Here is a 13,795-nt window from a genome sequence, read left to right on the forward strand (position 1 = left end):
GCCTGCGGGGGTGTCAAATATTGCCAAGGGCTTCCAAAAAGGTATTGAGGGCCACATTATGCCCTGGGGCCATGTGTTGGACCACCCTGTTCTAGGCACTGCTGATGTGAAAGCATGGTCATGATTAGAACAAGGTGTTAGTATGAAAATGGCAAGGGTACAGCAAGTCTCTTTAGGGTGCTCAGCATGACTTAATGGGAAGTTTTATGCTAGGCTAGGGGCAGCGGGGGGAGGGGGAGGAACATACCAAGGAGCTCCATGGGAAATAGTGGGAACCATATTCTTCCTGGCTAGAGAATGAAATGGATTCCTCCCCCTGCATACCATTATTTGTGGCTATCAGAATACTATGTGCACAGGTCCACCTGTGTCCTCTCCACCACAAGAGATGAGATACTGGGATGACCTAAGAACAATTTTCCCTTCCTCATTTCCAGGAAGCGGGAGAGCAGACGTGCCTTTCTTACACCAAGGCTAAAAGTGCAATTTTACTATGTGCCTGTTGTGGAGGAACAACCCACATCTTCCCCCACCGAGGTGAGCAGCTCAGGGCCATGCAGAGGATGACAGAGCTAAATTGTGGCCGTCCTCTTCCTACCACGTTCTTATGCTCTTTGTGCTGGTGAGCTTATTCTTCTACTTCTCTTCCAGGAAGGTGCTCTGCCTGACCAGACAGAGCCTTGTGAGTTGGCTGCTTACCTTGGAAGAGCTGATCCATGGTACGAGAGCAACATTAACACCCTCTGTCACATGATTCCGAAGCTGGCCACCATGGTAGGAGAGGAGCCCTTCCTTCTGCTTGTATTCCTTAGAACAGGGATAGGAACCCAAGAACTCCAACTCCCATTAGTCCCAGCCAGCAGGAGCAAATGGTCAGGGACTGTGGGAGTTGTAGTCCAGCAACATTTGCAGGCCCACAGGTTCCCCAGCAATGGGGGATTTTTGGAATGTTCTTCAGATGGTAGAAGGAACTGTCACTGAGGCTGGTGCTCGGTCAGAAGCAAGGGCCAAGTACTTCCAGATCTTACGTATACCTAGACCAAGGGTAACCCTGAGGCTCCCATCAGCCTCAGCCAGCATGGTGAATCATCAGGAAATATATACATTATAGTCCAACAACACCATGTGGGCAACCCCTGATCTAGACTTACATCCATTTAGCATGCTGGCCGGTGAAAGGCTAGTTTTTCCTCTCCAACTCATAATAGAGGTAGAATAGAATGGCCAATTTTATTTTTTATTTTTTTAGTATTTCACTTTCTTGGCTCTAGTGTTGTAGATACAACGTGAGTTCTCGGTAGTGGCACCCGCCTTGTGGAACGCCCTCCCATCAGATGTCAAAGCGATAAATAACTACCTGACATTCAGAAGACATCTTAAGGCAGCCCTGTTCAGGGAAGTTTTTAATCTGTGATATTTTAGTGTATTTCTGGTTTTTATGGAAGCCGCCCAGAGTGGCTGGGGGAACCCAGCCAGATGGGCGGGGTACAAATAATAAATTATTATTATTATTATTATGTGTATCATCCCTTGGCTGCCTAATTAACCAAGCAGGTGAAATATCAGGAATGATCAGGAAGCTAACAGAAATAGCAGGTAACTTGGCAGTTGGTTTGGACTGATGCAGTCGTCTTTGATCCCACACAGCCCTCTTCTCCAAGCAAATCTACAGTCTCTGAGCTGTTCATCCTTGACGTGATTGCGTACTATGTTCGTCTGGGCTTGCAGCCGGTCTTCTTCCAGGTTTATGCAGTGAAGGTCAGTGTCCTCTTCCTGTTCTCTAAGCATTGTGAAATTTACCACCAGGCTGCACAAAAATTATATTCATGACACTTGTAACAGTTCACCCACTTGGAAGGAACCATGCTTTGAGAGCCTCTTTCTGCCTTTCAGCTTTTCTTCAGTAATGCAGATTTGGAGCCTGTTGAGGACATTTTCTTGATTGAACTGAGTCTAATGCTTGAAGAATTCAACCCTTCCAGAGGTCTGTATCTCATTTCAGGGCTCCCTAGATATCGCAGAGCTCCTTTCAGAGCTCCCTGATCTCTCCAGCTGGGGAAGCGTTCGCTGGTCTTCAGCCAGGCTGTGTCTCAAGAAAATAAAAAGTTAAGAAAGGAGGCAGAAGGGTAATGGGTCATTGGGGGAAAACACCAAGTTTTGTGTTCTTCTGTAATGCCATCAGTTGCAGAACTCATTGGCTCTTATTTTTCCTGTCACTTTTATTCACATACTATTCCCACTCCAGCTGTACTTATAGGTCCTTATAAGGGAAAGTATGCCCCAATATTCATCCTCTCCCCTCCCCCTGTAAACTTAAATGGGAAGATAGCTGTGTCAGTATCCCAGCTAATTGAAATCTGTGGCTGTTTTGTTTTGCAGACACTCTACCAACAAAAAAGAAACTAACAGTAGAAGTTCCTGGTGCAGATCTTACACTCATGTATAAGAAGGTGAGAACATTTATAAATAGTGGGCAAGAAAGGACAGGTACAGAGTCCTGGCAATCATCATGGCATCCTAGGAAAAATATTTCACCCACATTAATTATAACTGAGGCTATGAATGCTGGCAGAACCTGTAATTTGTTTTCATTGATGGTCCAGAAAATATGGATAAACTTCTAGAGAGACAATTAAGCTGTCCTGGCTTTTCTTCCTGCATATTTCTTGCTTACCTGAATGATAGGCTTCTTAGTTGCTGGATGGATGGGGGGGGGGCGGAGTTTTCCACTGTTCTCTGTGCTGATTGCCTGACACATGAATGGCATAGAACAATGGTCTACTACAGTAAAAAGAAAAAAAGGAGCACTGTTGCAAAATATAGAAACAGCAATGGTTATACTGTATGGTTGAAATAATAACCCATTGTTTCCAATAAGGATTGATGCATTTTTTTTCGCTGGGAAACAATGGTGATTTCTGTCTAGGTTTTGCTGAGTAACCGTGAGAAGGAGGAGACACTTTCACTGCGATCCACAGGCCTGGTTATTAAAGCCATTCCCTCAAATGAGACTGAAGGTAAAGGCATTGTATAGGTGGGGACAGCACACACTGGTTTTCTGGGCTTCCACTTTTCTGGATTCCTAGCTGGATTCCTGGGCGAGAGCTGGAGTTCTGCAGATGACATGCACTCTTGTTCCAAAGTGAAGGAGCAGTCTAAACTTGCTTCATGGTAGGTATACATTCTTTTTGCCAACTTGCTGCTGTCACACAAAAATGGGGAGAGGTTAAGATGTCCACTTCATTTCTGAAGAGTGGGCCAGCTCAGAGTTAATCTAATGTATATTTTAGAAAGCTGTTTGTTCACTATGCATTTGGACTCTTCTTACAATATTGTAACCAAAGTATGCATGATGGATCCTGAGATTAAACAGCAGGTTTTTGTCTATGTTTTGATACAGTTGGATACCATTTTGCACCAAGATGGTGGACTGAAATTTTCAAAACTCTACTGATATTTTGGTTTCTTAGAATTACTTAGCAACGCTAGGTATGAGGCTGCTAATAATCAAATAAGAGAGACAAACAGGACCCACAGAATGCCAGCAAATTGGTTTGGGAGAGACACATTTAAGCAATCACATGGTGCCTGTCCCTCCCCCCAAAGAACCCAACAGTTGTTTTCTTATGCTAAAAATGTTCTGTGAAATGAGTGCCTTAAGATGTTGCAGATACCCTATCAGTCAGTGCTCTGCACAACTCCTTCTGCTTCAAATTGATGAAACTTGTTCCCCCCACCCAAGGCTCAGTCCTCAAAATGTTATGTAGGACAAACAGTTAGTGAGGTTTCCAGAATTGTGTGACACCTGCTTTTATGCATGTCTGTTTTGTAGACACCCTGTTCCTGTGAGGGAGCAATCAGCTGCTAAATTACGGTTTTAAAAAAGAAATGATAAATGAATGGTGGGACTTGTGTTGGTTATCATCTGTGATGCTACATGCACCACCCAATAGGTGCCAATGAAACTCATACAACCACCTTCCATGCAGCAGTGGAGGAGCTAAGCTGGGGAACAAATACACACATTTCCCCCAGCAATTTTGAACCTCAGGAAAATGTTTGTATCCCTTCAATGTATCCTTCAAAGTCCTCCTTTAAGAAACACTTGGATCTTCCACAACAGGCATAGGCAAACTTTTGAGACTACAATTCCCATCATCCCTGACCACTGGCCCTGTTAGCTAGGGATGATGGGAGTTGTAGTCCCAAAACACCTGGAGGGCCGAGTTTGCCTATGCCTGTTCCACAAAAACAGAGTATGTTCATTATAGCTGTATGTTCATTGTGTAGCCCCCCACCCTGCTCCCACAGCCCCCCATGTATCTTAAAGGGTCCTAGGAAGGGGGTACAAGGAGGAACTATAAAGTCTGAGTGAACTTCTCCATGCCGTTTCTCAGGGTAGGAGAAACAGTGTTCTGACTGTGTTCTAGAGCTCGCTTCTACTGCTGAATAGAACAATGTTAGTCATGGAGGAAATTTGGGGCAGTGCTAAACATGGCAGGGGATCATGCAAATGCTTCAGTTGAGGCAAAAAGAAGGGGGAAAGTCATGACTGATTCATCCATCTTTCTTCATTGTACTCTGCAGATCTGGTGTGCTTGAATGTGAATACTACTGAAGTTGTAAAAGTATCCAACCTCTCAGGACGATCATATTCTGTAAGTGACACTCTGATTCTTCAGAATTAGGAACCTAGTGGTGCTGCTTAGTATCTACAGGGGGGAAATGTAGGATTTCCCACCTATTCTACAATACAAAGTAGGAGAGAATCATAAAAAATGTTACCCTCAATGGAACTTTATGAATCCACCTAGTGTATAAGTTAAGTTTGCTCCAATTTTTTTCTGAAGCAAAAATCAGCAACCCTAGACCCATTAATGAATAATCATCATAGTTGAACATAAAAATTACAACCTCCTTTCCTCATTCTTCTGTTGACCATGTCTGCTGAGTCTCCATGGGCTTCTTTATTAACTACATCTTGCTAAAATCTCAAATTCCAACCAAAAAGACCCTGTGTATGTTTTTTTTGGGACGGAAACTTTCACACATAGCAGTTCTATGTCACTATGTCAGGTGCCAAAGCCACTCTGATACTTGAATCAGGATCCCTTCAAACTGTTTACTTAGGTTATTGAACCTTGTCCTTTCCCAGTGAGGAATGCAAATCCTGCTTTCCCAGAAAAGAATGTTACATGAGTCCTTTGGGTTAGAAAGCAATCAGGCTTGCAAGGGTATGTGTGCACTTGGAATGGAAACTGTTAAGCTTCTTTGCTGAGCCCCTTAGTAAATTGACTGCCTGATGCTGACCTACATCTCAGATCACAGGATATGTGCAACACAAAGTGGCTTTGCCACAGGACAAACAGCTCAACAAGCATTTCATAATTTCAATTGCATTGTCAGCCTTGGTGTGATGCTGTTGCACAGATATTTTCTTCCTCTTTTCATCATGGCACTATTCTTCCAATATGTAGCTCTTTATAATTTCACATGGCTAAAATTGAAATGACAAAGAAATATCCATTGCCTTTCCAGAAGGATATATAAGTCACTAGGTTTGTAATCCAAAATGTTAGATTCTAAATTACATTTATTCCTCAAAGATTAATTTTATGCTGCACCTGTGAAAGAAAGGAAAAAGGGGTTCCATTTCAGGCTTATACATCGCATACACTTGCTTTTCACTTCAGATTTCTCCCCCATTTCACCATCAATAATTCCTACTGAGCTGAAGATTTTTGAATAAAACAAACTTATATGCACAGTTGGAACAGCATTTCCATTGCAATTAGTATCGGTATCTGAAGTGAGAAATGAATTATCAATGATTTCTCCATTGCATAATTTATCAAATAGGCTGATTACACCAGCAGTGAATATTTAAGTTTCCACTCTTGTCAATGTCGGAACCAAGCCATTATCTTGTAACCACTCACTTTGCAGGTTTCTAAATGTTTATTGGCAATACATAATTATCTTCTTCATTGGTGAACCTAAGAGCAACAGTAAAATGCCCAACAGTCATGATTATAAACAGATTTTACCAAAATAATCTGTCACAGTACAGAGCTTGTGTAGCGAATTGCTTTGTGGAACCTGACACGGAAAATAAATGGCATTGCATTTTGGTTTGTTGAACGTGGTAATTAATGTTTTGTAAAAAAAAATGCTTCGCTAAACTTGTAGAAGGACTGATATCAGTAACGCAACCTGAGGACCTCAGAAGACTTATGGGTTGTGTCTAACAAAGTTGTCCTGTTGTGCAAGGACCTGTGCAATAGAACTTCCTCTCCCTGTGCCCCCTGCCCAAAAATCTGCTCTGAAATGTTGGGGTAACCTCCAGAACAGATCTGGGTGGGGTGCAGGGGGCTCAAGGAGAGAAAAGGGAAAGTAAGACCCACTGTGCAGCCAAGGGTCCTTGCACTAATGGGATGACTTCATTGGATACAACTGCATGTTTTTTTCCACCAAGTAGCAAATAGGAGCTTTGAGAGAGTGGTGGGAAAGAGCACAGGGATAAGGGTTAACCCATCCTTCCCTAGTGCCACGGCCCCACTCCAGTCTGTTCCCCTTGAGGCTGACATTGCTATTAAAGGCAAGAAATCCTATTCACAGATCTTCTGAAGCACGTCTGAATGTGCCCTGAGAGACAGCTTTCTAGAGCAGGATTTGTTCTGTGCTTACCCACCCTCTGCACAATTCTATTGCTGGTTTTTGTTTTCTGTTGCTGGTAGAAACTTGAGATTCATGCCACAGAAAACAAAAAACTTGCTAATCCAGTAACACCATGTATTACATCACTTGTTTGCATTTGGCCTTAACTAAAAAAAAAAAACCACCCACTGCTAAGCAGAGCATTTTGTTGCATTTTTGTTCCAGTTAGTGACAAACACTATTCGAACACGCAACATCAAAATCAGAAGCACAGAACAAAGGACCTTCACTGTGTGCCTAGACAAGGACTCTAGGAGACTCTACAAGAATGTGACAAGGTAGGGCTCTCCAATAAACTGTATATTATTAACTTTTCACCCAGGTGTCCCTTCCCCATTCCTCAAAGTCAGTTATTGAAGATGGCGTGGGTGCTACTGATAAACACTGTCAACTCAAGAACTACCTCCAGGGAAACTGAAATGGATCAGAAGCAGTGGAGGACTTTGGTCTTTCAGATTTCAGCAGTTTTATACCGCTTTATTTGTCATGGTCTGACATTGGGATATGCAACTTAAATCACTCTGAGGGCCACATGTATCTTGTTACTAACCCATGGTGGCTAGATGTAACCTACTGGGTGACAAATCAAGGCTTTAGTCCTTTGCGGTATTTTAAAACTCTGTTGGTTTTTGGGCATACATCACTGTAAAATTTAGATGTTTGGGGCAGATATTTTATCTCAGTAGTGGGGAAACTTTGGGGACCAGAGGACCAGAACTTTATTTCCCTGCACCCCATGCATCAACTTTGACAGGTGAACGGGGCCACCCACCTGCCGATGGTCTGATGCCATGATGACATTAGGTGCCTGATAGATGGGCATGGTGATAGTCTTGCTCACTGTCAAAGTTGTCTGGAGGGTGGTGGTCTCCTTCCTCAGCATGTTCCCTAGAGGGAAAGTAGCACCCAGCAGGATTGAACTGCCCACTCACCAGCTGATGAGTGCAGGGAAAGCACTGGTGTAGCAGCCGTCAGCAGAATTGAACCCCACCGCTCACCCATCAACTGACATCACCTGGTGATGTCAGCTGTCTAACAAGTGAGTGAAATTTGGAGAAAATGGCCTCATGGGCCAGAAGTCCCCTAACCCTTTTCTCTCTGGACTGCAGGATTCGGCACTGAAGAGTTCTTGTTTTAACGCACACCACACTCCTTGTCACAGCCTAAATTTGCCATACAAAGCTATTGTAGCATTTTTAGCCACCTTAAAGGTACTGGGTGATATTCAACTAACATATTCCATTAGAGCAAGGATTGACACTTGTGTAATTGAATGACCCCACTGCCACCTCCTGTGTGTGCCCTGCAGGTTGGGGGCGCCCCTAGAATAGATTTAGGGGGTGTGCAGGAAGGTGGGAGTTCCATTGTGCAAGCAGAAATCATTATGCTGATGGGATGTGTTAGCTGCACACCACCCATGTTATTCTTCTCAGACTAATCAGCCTCAGTAATTGTCAGCTGATAATGTCAATTATTGGTGTGCGTTCAAAATACACATGCAAAGGGTTTGCAAATTATATGCACCTCATTGCCTGAGGTTCAAATACCCACAAACAGGTTTTCCAGATAAAAGAACTTCATATCAGAATTGGGTGAACACCAGATCAGATTCTGACCAATAGCTTGTGTATTTAGCTAATGGAACAACATCTTTTGTTTTCTTGCAGTATTGAAGTTTTCCCATGCCTAGAACCCAGCTACTGCTTACAAAAGACAAGAACCAGACGGTCTAGCCTTGAGGAAGAGGAAGATGTGGGACTGGCCAAATACTTACCTAAATCTTTATTACTACCCATCAACACTTTTGCAGGCATTGTTCAGTGAAAAAGCTGGTAGCCACAGCTATTTCATCTTTTACTGCGTCTGATTAGGGAATATCTAGTGATTGTGTTCCCACGGTGAAGCAGTCTGCGGAAGAAAGGAAAAAGCAAGGCGAACAACAAGGAGAACAAGCAAGGAGACCAGAACAACAGCTCAGGTCTGCAGCAGGAGATGAATCCCAGCCCAGTACAGAGAAGCTGTGTCCTTCTATAATAGTCACAGATAAAACTGTGGCAGGGGGCAGGTACAAAACAAAACAGAGTATGAGAGTTTCAGACTTCAGTGCCATGCTTTCCTTATATTCATCTTCCATTGGGCAAGGAGAGAATAGTTTTGTTTCACCAGGACACAACAAATGAAATGGTGGTAATTAATGCTAAATATACTTTCCTTTGAACCCTAGTTGTGATCACAGCTCTGCTTAGTCAGGTGTTGCTGGACTGTGGTATAGATATGGTTATTCTGTAGAACTACCACAGACAGGTAAGAAACTGTTCTGAATTTAGGGATTTGGATTTAATGAAACATCATTCAATTTTTGTTGCTGTTGTTAGCAGAATCTTGGGATAAAGGGTGTACATGCTACCCATCAAAGGAATTGGGGGGGATACTAGTGACTATTGAGACATTTGAACAGGCACATATGTGGTGGTGACTGTGTGGAATAGCACACAATATGTACCATAGGCAGGGCAAAATGTTATGCAGACAGAGGTCAAGCGTTTTCCCATGAGAACTGGGCTCCTGCTATCTTGCAGAGTGCTTTAGCCATGAAGTGAAGCATAGGCAATAAACCTCCAGCACTGGTGGCATGAAGGAAGCACTTTGTGGTGGTGCTGTACAGGTGCACAAGAAGGTTAGTGGGCCTTGCTGTGGCAGAGTCAGGTCAACGCTGTTTCCTGCCTTCAGTATTTTCATTTATTTATTAATTAAAATATTTATATTATGTCATTTGATCCCTCCCCAGTTCACAATAAAATTGAAGCTAAATACAATATAAATAGTAAAATGGAAATGGAGACCTAAAAGCCAGGTGTTAAAACCTGCAAAAGAAGGGGGCACAAATTGATAAACTTGCTGTACTCCAAGGTGTCATGAAACTTAGCTTGCTGCTACAGTTTACTCTTTTACATCATGCTCTTCTAGATCTTACACAGCAAGGCATTTGGACTTTTCAGCAAGGGTGTTGCTAGGTTCTTTAAACGTGTGGGGCAGAGGTCCATAGAAACAAATTTGCATAGCAGATTTATACATATAAGCACAGATTAATGATATAAAACCACAGAAGGCAAGCCAATTCATTTCCCTTCCAAATCATCCAGATAAATTATTCAGTTAATTTGCACCCCACCCCACCCCAGATCACCCCAAATTAGCTCCTCTTCCATTCATTTACCCCCAAATTAATCTCTCAACAGATCTTGTAGAAATCATGTCAAATCCGCTTCACTTACCCTCATTTATTACTCCCATGCCCTGGGCAAGATTAAGAGGTCCTAAACCTCTATTCAAAATAAAAGCTAAACGGTAAAATAAAATTTTATTTTCTGAAATGACACAAAGCATGTCATGTGCAGCACAAGACAGGACCTTTGCATTGTTTTGATTTACATTATTAGGACGCCCCCTGGTGTAGGTGGGGATAAGTAATAAAAAGAACACACAGTGTACCATTTTGCTTGAATTCATTACCCACCCAGAAACTCAGAGCACATAGGACAAGATTTGGGGTCTATGCTCTGTGAGTTCGCCTCTAGCAGCGCCCCTGATTCTCGGCCTAAACAACAGTATGTTTCTACTTCAGTTGCTTCATGTCTGAATGTAAGACTTTTAAAGTACCGTATTTTTTGCTCTATAAGACTCACTTTTTCCCTCCTAAAAAGTAAGGGGAAATGTGTGTATGTCTTATGGAGCAAATGCAGGCTGCGCAGCTATCCCAGAAGCCAGAACAGCAAGAGGGATTGCTGCTTTCACTGCACAGTGATCCCTCTTGTTGTTGTGGCTTCTGAGATTCAGAATATTTTTCCCCTTGTTTTCCTCCTCCAAAAACTCGGTGTGTCTTGTGGTCTGGTGCGTCTTATAGAGCAAAAAATATGGTAATTGATAAACAATGCCATAAGGTTTATTGCAAGGGGAGAAGGCACTAAGAGTAGACATATGCTAGAATGTGGAAAGAAGGATAAATTTCCTAGAGGGGAAAATAATAAAAATGTAGCAGCTGATAGAACCACATGTAGCAGTGATACTCCCGTGAGTTGTTAAGGACAGTGACTTTAAAAAAGCAAGAAAAGATTTCAAAATGTTTGCAGTCTTAAGCATTTTTTTAATTGGTTCTCTTAAGTATGGTGCTGTGGCTACATGTTTACAAACCAGAAGGTTATATGATGGGTTGCTTTGAATTTTGTAATGGAGATATCTGTATTAACTAAGAATGTATATTATGTAAATTAATTATAAATTATTTATACAGATGTAATACACTTTGTATATTCAAAAGTGGAATCCTTTAATTTCATTAAATAACTTCCAAGGATGTTTGATGTCATGTATTCATTTGACAGTTGGCAGCAGAAGTAAGATATCCTGTATCTTAGGTTAGTTATATCAACATGATTTTTGTGTCCCCTGTTCAATTGCACATTCTGATTCCATTGCAAGACTGTATGGTGTGGAGAACCTTTGGTCAGTGGCCAGGGATGATGGGAGTTTTAGTCCAACAACATCTGGAGACCCAAAGGTCCCACAGATGCTGTTTTCTACAGTGGCACTTCATTTGTGTGATAAGCTGTACAATATGCACCTCTGTATTGTAAGTGCAACACAGTGGATATATGTGTGTTTGTAACTGCAGTTTTAACAGGTATTGCAGCCTCAGTTCCAATAAATCATCTAATGTTAGGAAAACCCATTGTTTCCAGTAGAAAGTTGGACAGGGATGTTGTAGTTCTGGAGATGATATTCCCAAAAAAGGGGGGAACACCCCAACCCAAGTGGGACATTATAAATCATTGCTTCCAGAGTATAGAAGAATGATTTCAATTGAAAACTTTTAAGCATTCCGTCATAGCAACACTGCAAAGGTACAAAGGGGTTGGGTGGTTTCTTTATATTGTTCAATGATGCTTTATGCTCAACCCAAAGTCTTCTGTAATCCTGATACAGTGTTCCACTTTCCTTCTTACCTATTGGCAGGCTACAACAATATGGCTTTGCAAACAGTAACACCTGAAGAGCTAAAAAGTTCCGTGTCTGGTTGGATCTGAACTGCTTTCAGCTCCCACATCAATTAAATTTGAAATACAGTACATCTTGGAGTATCTGATGCAACGCTGCTGAAGCAGGGCAAATATATATTTAGTCAAAGAGCATCAAAACTGAATAGAAGGTTTATCTTTTAAGATTATCCAATTGTATTCCTTGTAGCTTTACACCCCAGTCCTAACAATAGTTATTCAAAAGTCAGCATTAGTTTTAATGGAGTTATTGCCTCCAAGTAAATATGCTTGTGACTGTAGTGTAATTCCACATAAGTGAGATATTAAAATAATCTAGGTACATTGAAACTTTATACTATTCCTTTACTTTTACCTACTGTTCCAGAGAAGTCCATTTGTGTATCACTTTACTTTCATGTGTTTCACCAAGGACTACTTAAATACCAAGTAGATTGAACTGGAAACCAAATAACACCTAGTTAAAGACAAACCACCTGTACAATTCTTTACCAGTAAATAATTAATTCGTCTTTGAAAAAGAATACCTCTCATTACAGGGAAGCCAACTTGTAGACAGCAGAACCAGAGACTCTGAAAATACATTTTAAATGACTCATATATGAGAGAAAATTCAGTTGTCTTGGTGGTTTTCATCAGCATAATGACAGCAAATAATATGGTAGTAAGTATCAGTGTCAATGGACCTCAACTTGGGGATCCAGCAGGGATCTTTCCTGGAAAAGTCTTCCATTGCAAAGGAGATGGCATAGATTTCTTTAGCAAAGCTAAGAAGAGTCATATACCCTAATTATGCAGTGTAAGTAATATAGCCACATGGTATTTATAGGATTTTTATTTTTATTTTTTTTGGCCAGTTGTAGTAACAGGTACGAAAAACAAATGCTACTTGTGATTAGTTTGTGGATAAATCCCCAAGTTATTTGGGCTTTAGGAACTTTTATCCTGGGATTACAAGAGCCATTTTGATAGAAAGGCCTATGTTCCCTTAGTAGCTGATCCTAAATCTGGCTTTAATAGATTTGTCCCAAGCACCACCATTTGCTGCAGTTATATCAATGAAGCAAGAGGCAAAACCACAAAAAGACTTAAGCCCCTTGAATTCATGGTGAGCTGAAGAGAAAGAAAACAATCAGGATTAAACACAGCTTCTTTTGCATCCCATCAAAACTATCTGAAATGCCGTTTCACCCACTATTCTCTGGCCCGTAGGAATATGGGTTCCAGTGATGCAGATCCTACATTTGGGTGTCCCCATCTATTGAAAGAGGGTGAAGAGACTGTCTTTTCTGCGAGAAGACTTTTTATTTTTCTCAATGTTTTTAAACTCTGCGACCTTCCCCACTGTAGTTTTCCCTGCCTCCGTCGTTTTATGTACAGTACTGTTCATTTTAATTGGGTTAATTATTTGATTAAATCTAGTGTGGGGTTGTTGTTTTTTGGCTTTTTAATTTTAGCTCCTTGGGAAACATGGTGTGCTGAAGGGTGGGGTGGGGGGATATAAATAACATGAAACAGAGTATCGGAATAAGGGACAAAACATGAGAAGAAAAACCTATTCTAACAGGTATGGCTAGAAGTAGAAACCGAGGAGTGGGAGAGTCCAGAGGGACTGCTCCAAGGGTCCTTTTATATATCCAATTATATATCTATAATATATGTGTGTGTGTGTGCATAAAATTATATATAAATATATATAATAAGTCCTATTATATATCCAATTACTTGGGAGTAAGTCCCACTGAAGTGAATGGGGCTCACTTCTCAGAAGACATATGATGGACCACAACGCCAGAACAGCTTGGAAATGTCAACGTGCGAACCGCACAGGATAAGAATTCACCCTCATCATCATCATCTCCAAGGCCACCCGCCCTTTCCTAGCAACCGCTTGCCCCGCCCCCCTGAGGCGCCCCCGCCGAGCCCACTTTCGCCCTCGAGGAGGAGGAGGAGATCGAGAGCAGCGAGCGAGCGAAGCCGGGAGGGGCTCCTCGGGAGTTCTCCGAAGGGCCAAGGCCAGCAGG

The 13,795-nt window shown here is 41.9% G+C and overlaps 2 protein-coding genes across 2 annotated transcripts in view; both read left to right on the top strand.

Moving 5' to 3' along the window:
- The window catches only part of PIK3R6 (phosphoinositide-3-kinase regulatory subunit 6), a 36,572-nt gene extending 25,501 nt beyond the window's left edge, over positions 1–11,071 (top strand). Inside the window, exons 14-22 of the mRNA XM_081848677.1 lie at positions 438–537; positions 652–774; positions 1,648–1,758; positions 1,894–1,984; positions 2,380–2,450; positions 2,927–3,017; positions 4,588–4,658; positions 6,883–6,995; positions 8,385–11,071. Of these exons, the coding sequence (XP_081704803.1) occupies positions 438–537; positions 652–774; positions 1,648–1,758; positions 1,894–1,984; positions 2,380–2,450; positions 2,927–3,017; positions 4,588–4,658; positions 6,883–6,995; positions 8,385–8,541 (928 nt within the window). The 3' untranslated portion in view covers positions 8,542–11,071. The remainder of the gene's footprint in view (positions 1–437; positions 538–651; positions 775–1,647; positions 1,759–1,893; positions 1,985–2,379; positions 2,451–2,926; positions 3,018–4,587; positions 4,659–6,882; positions 6,996–8,384) is intronic.
- A 2,672-nt stretch (positions 11,072–13,743) lies between these two features.
- LOC309334473 (bMERB domain-containing protein 1-like) overlaps positions 13,744–13,795 on the top strand; it is a 35,851-nt gene continuing 35,799 nt past the window's right edge. Inside the window, exon 1 of the mRNA XM_081848782.1 lies at positions 13,744–13,794. The gene's annotated coding sequence lies outside the window, so the exon portion shown is untranslated. The remainder of the gene's footprint in view (position 13,795) is intronic.

Source organism: Podarcis erhardii, assembly GCF_964252035.2.
Source record: "Podarcis erhardii genome assembly, chromosome: 2".
In the NCBI taxonomy this organism is placed as follows: Eukaryota; Metazoa; Chordata; class Lepidosauria; order Squamata; family Lacertidae; genus Podarcis; species Podarcis erhardii.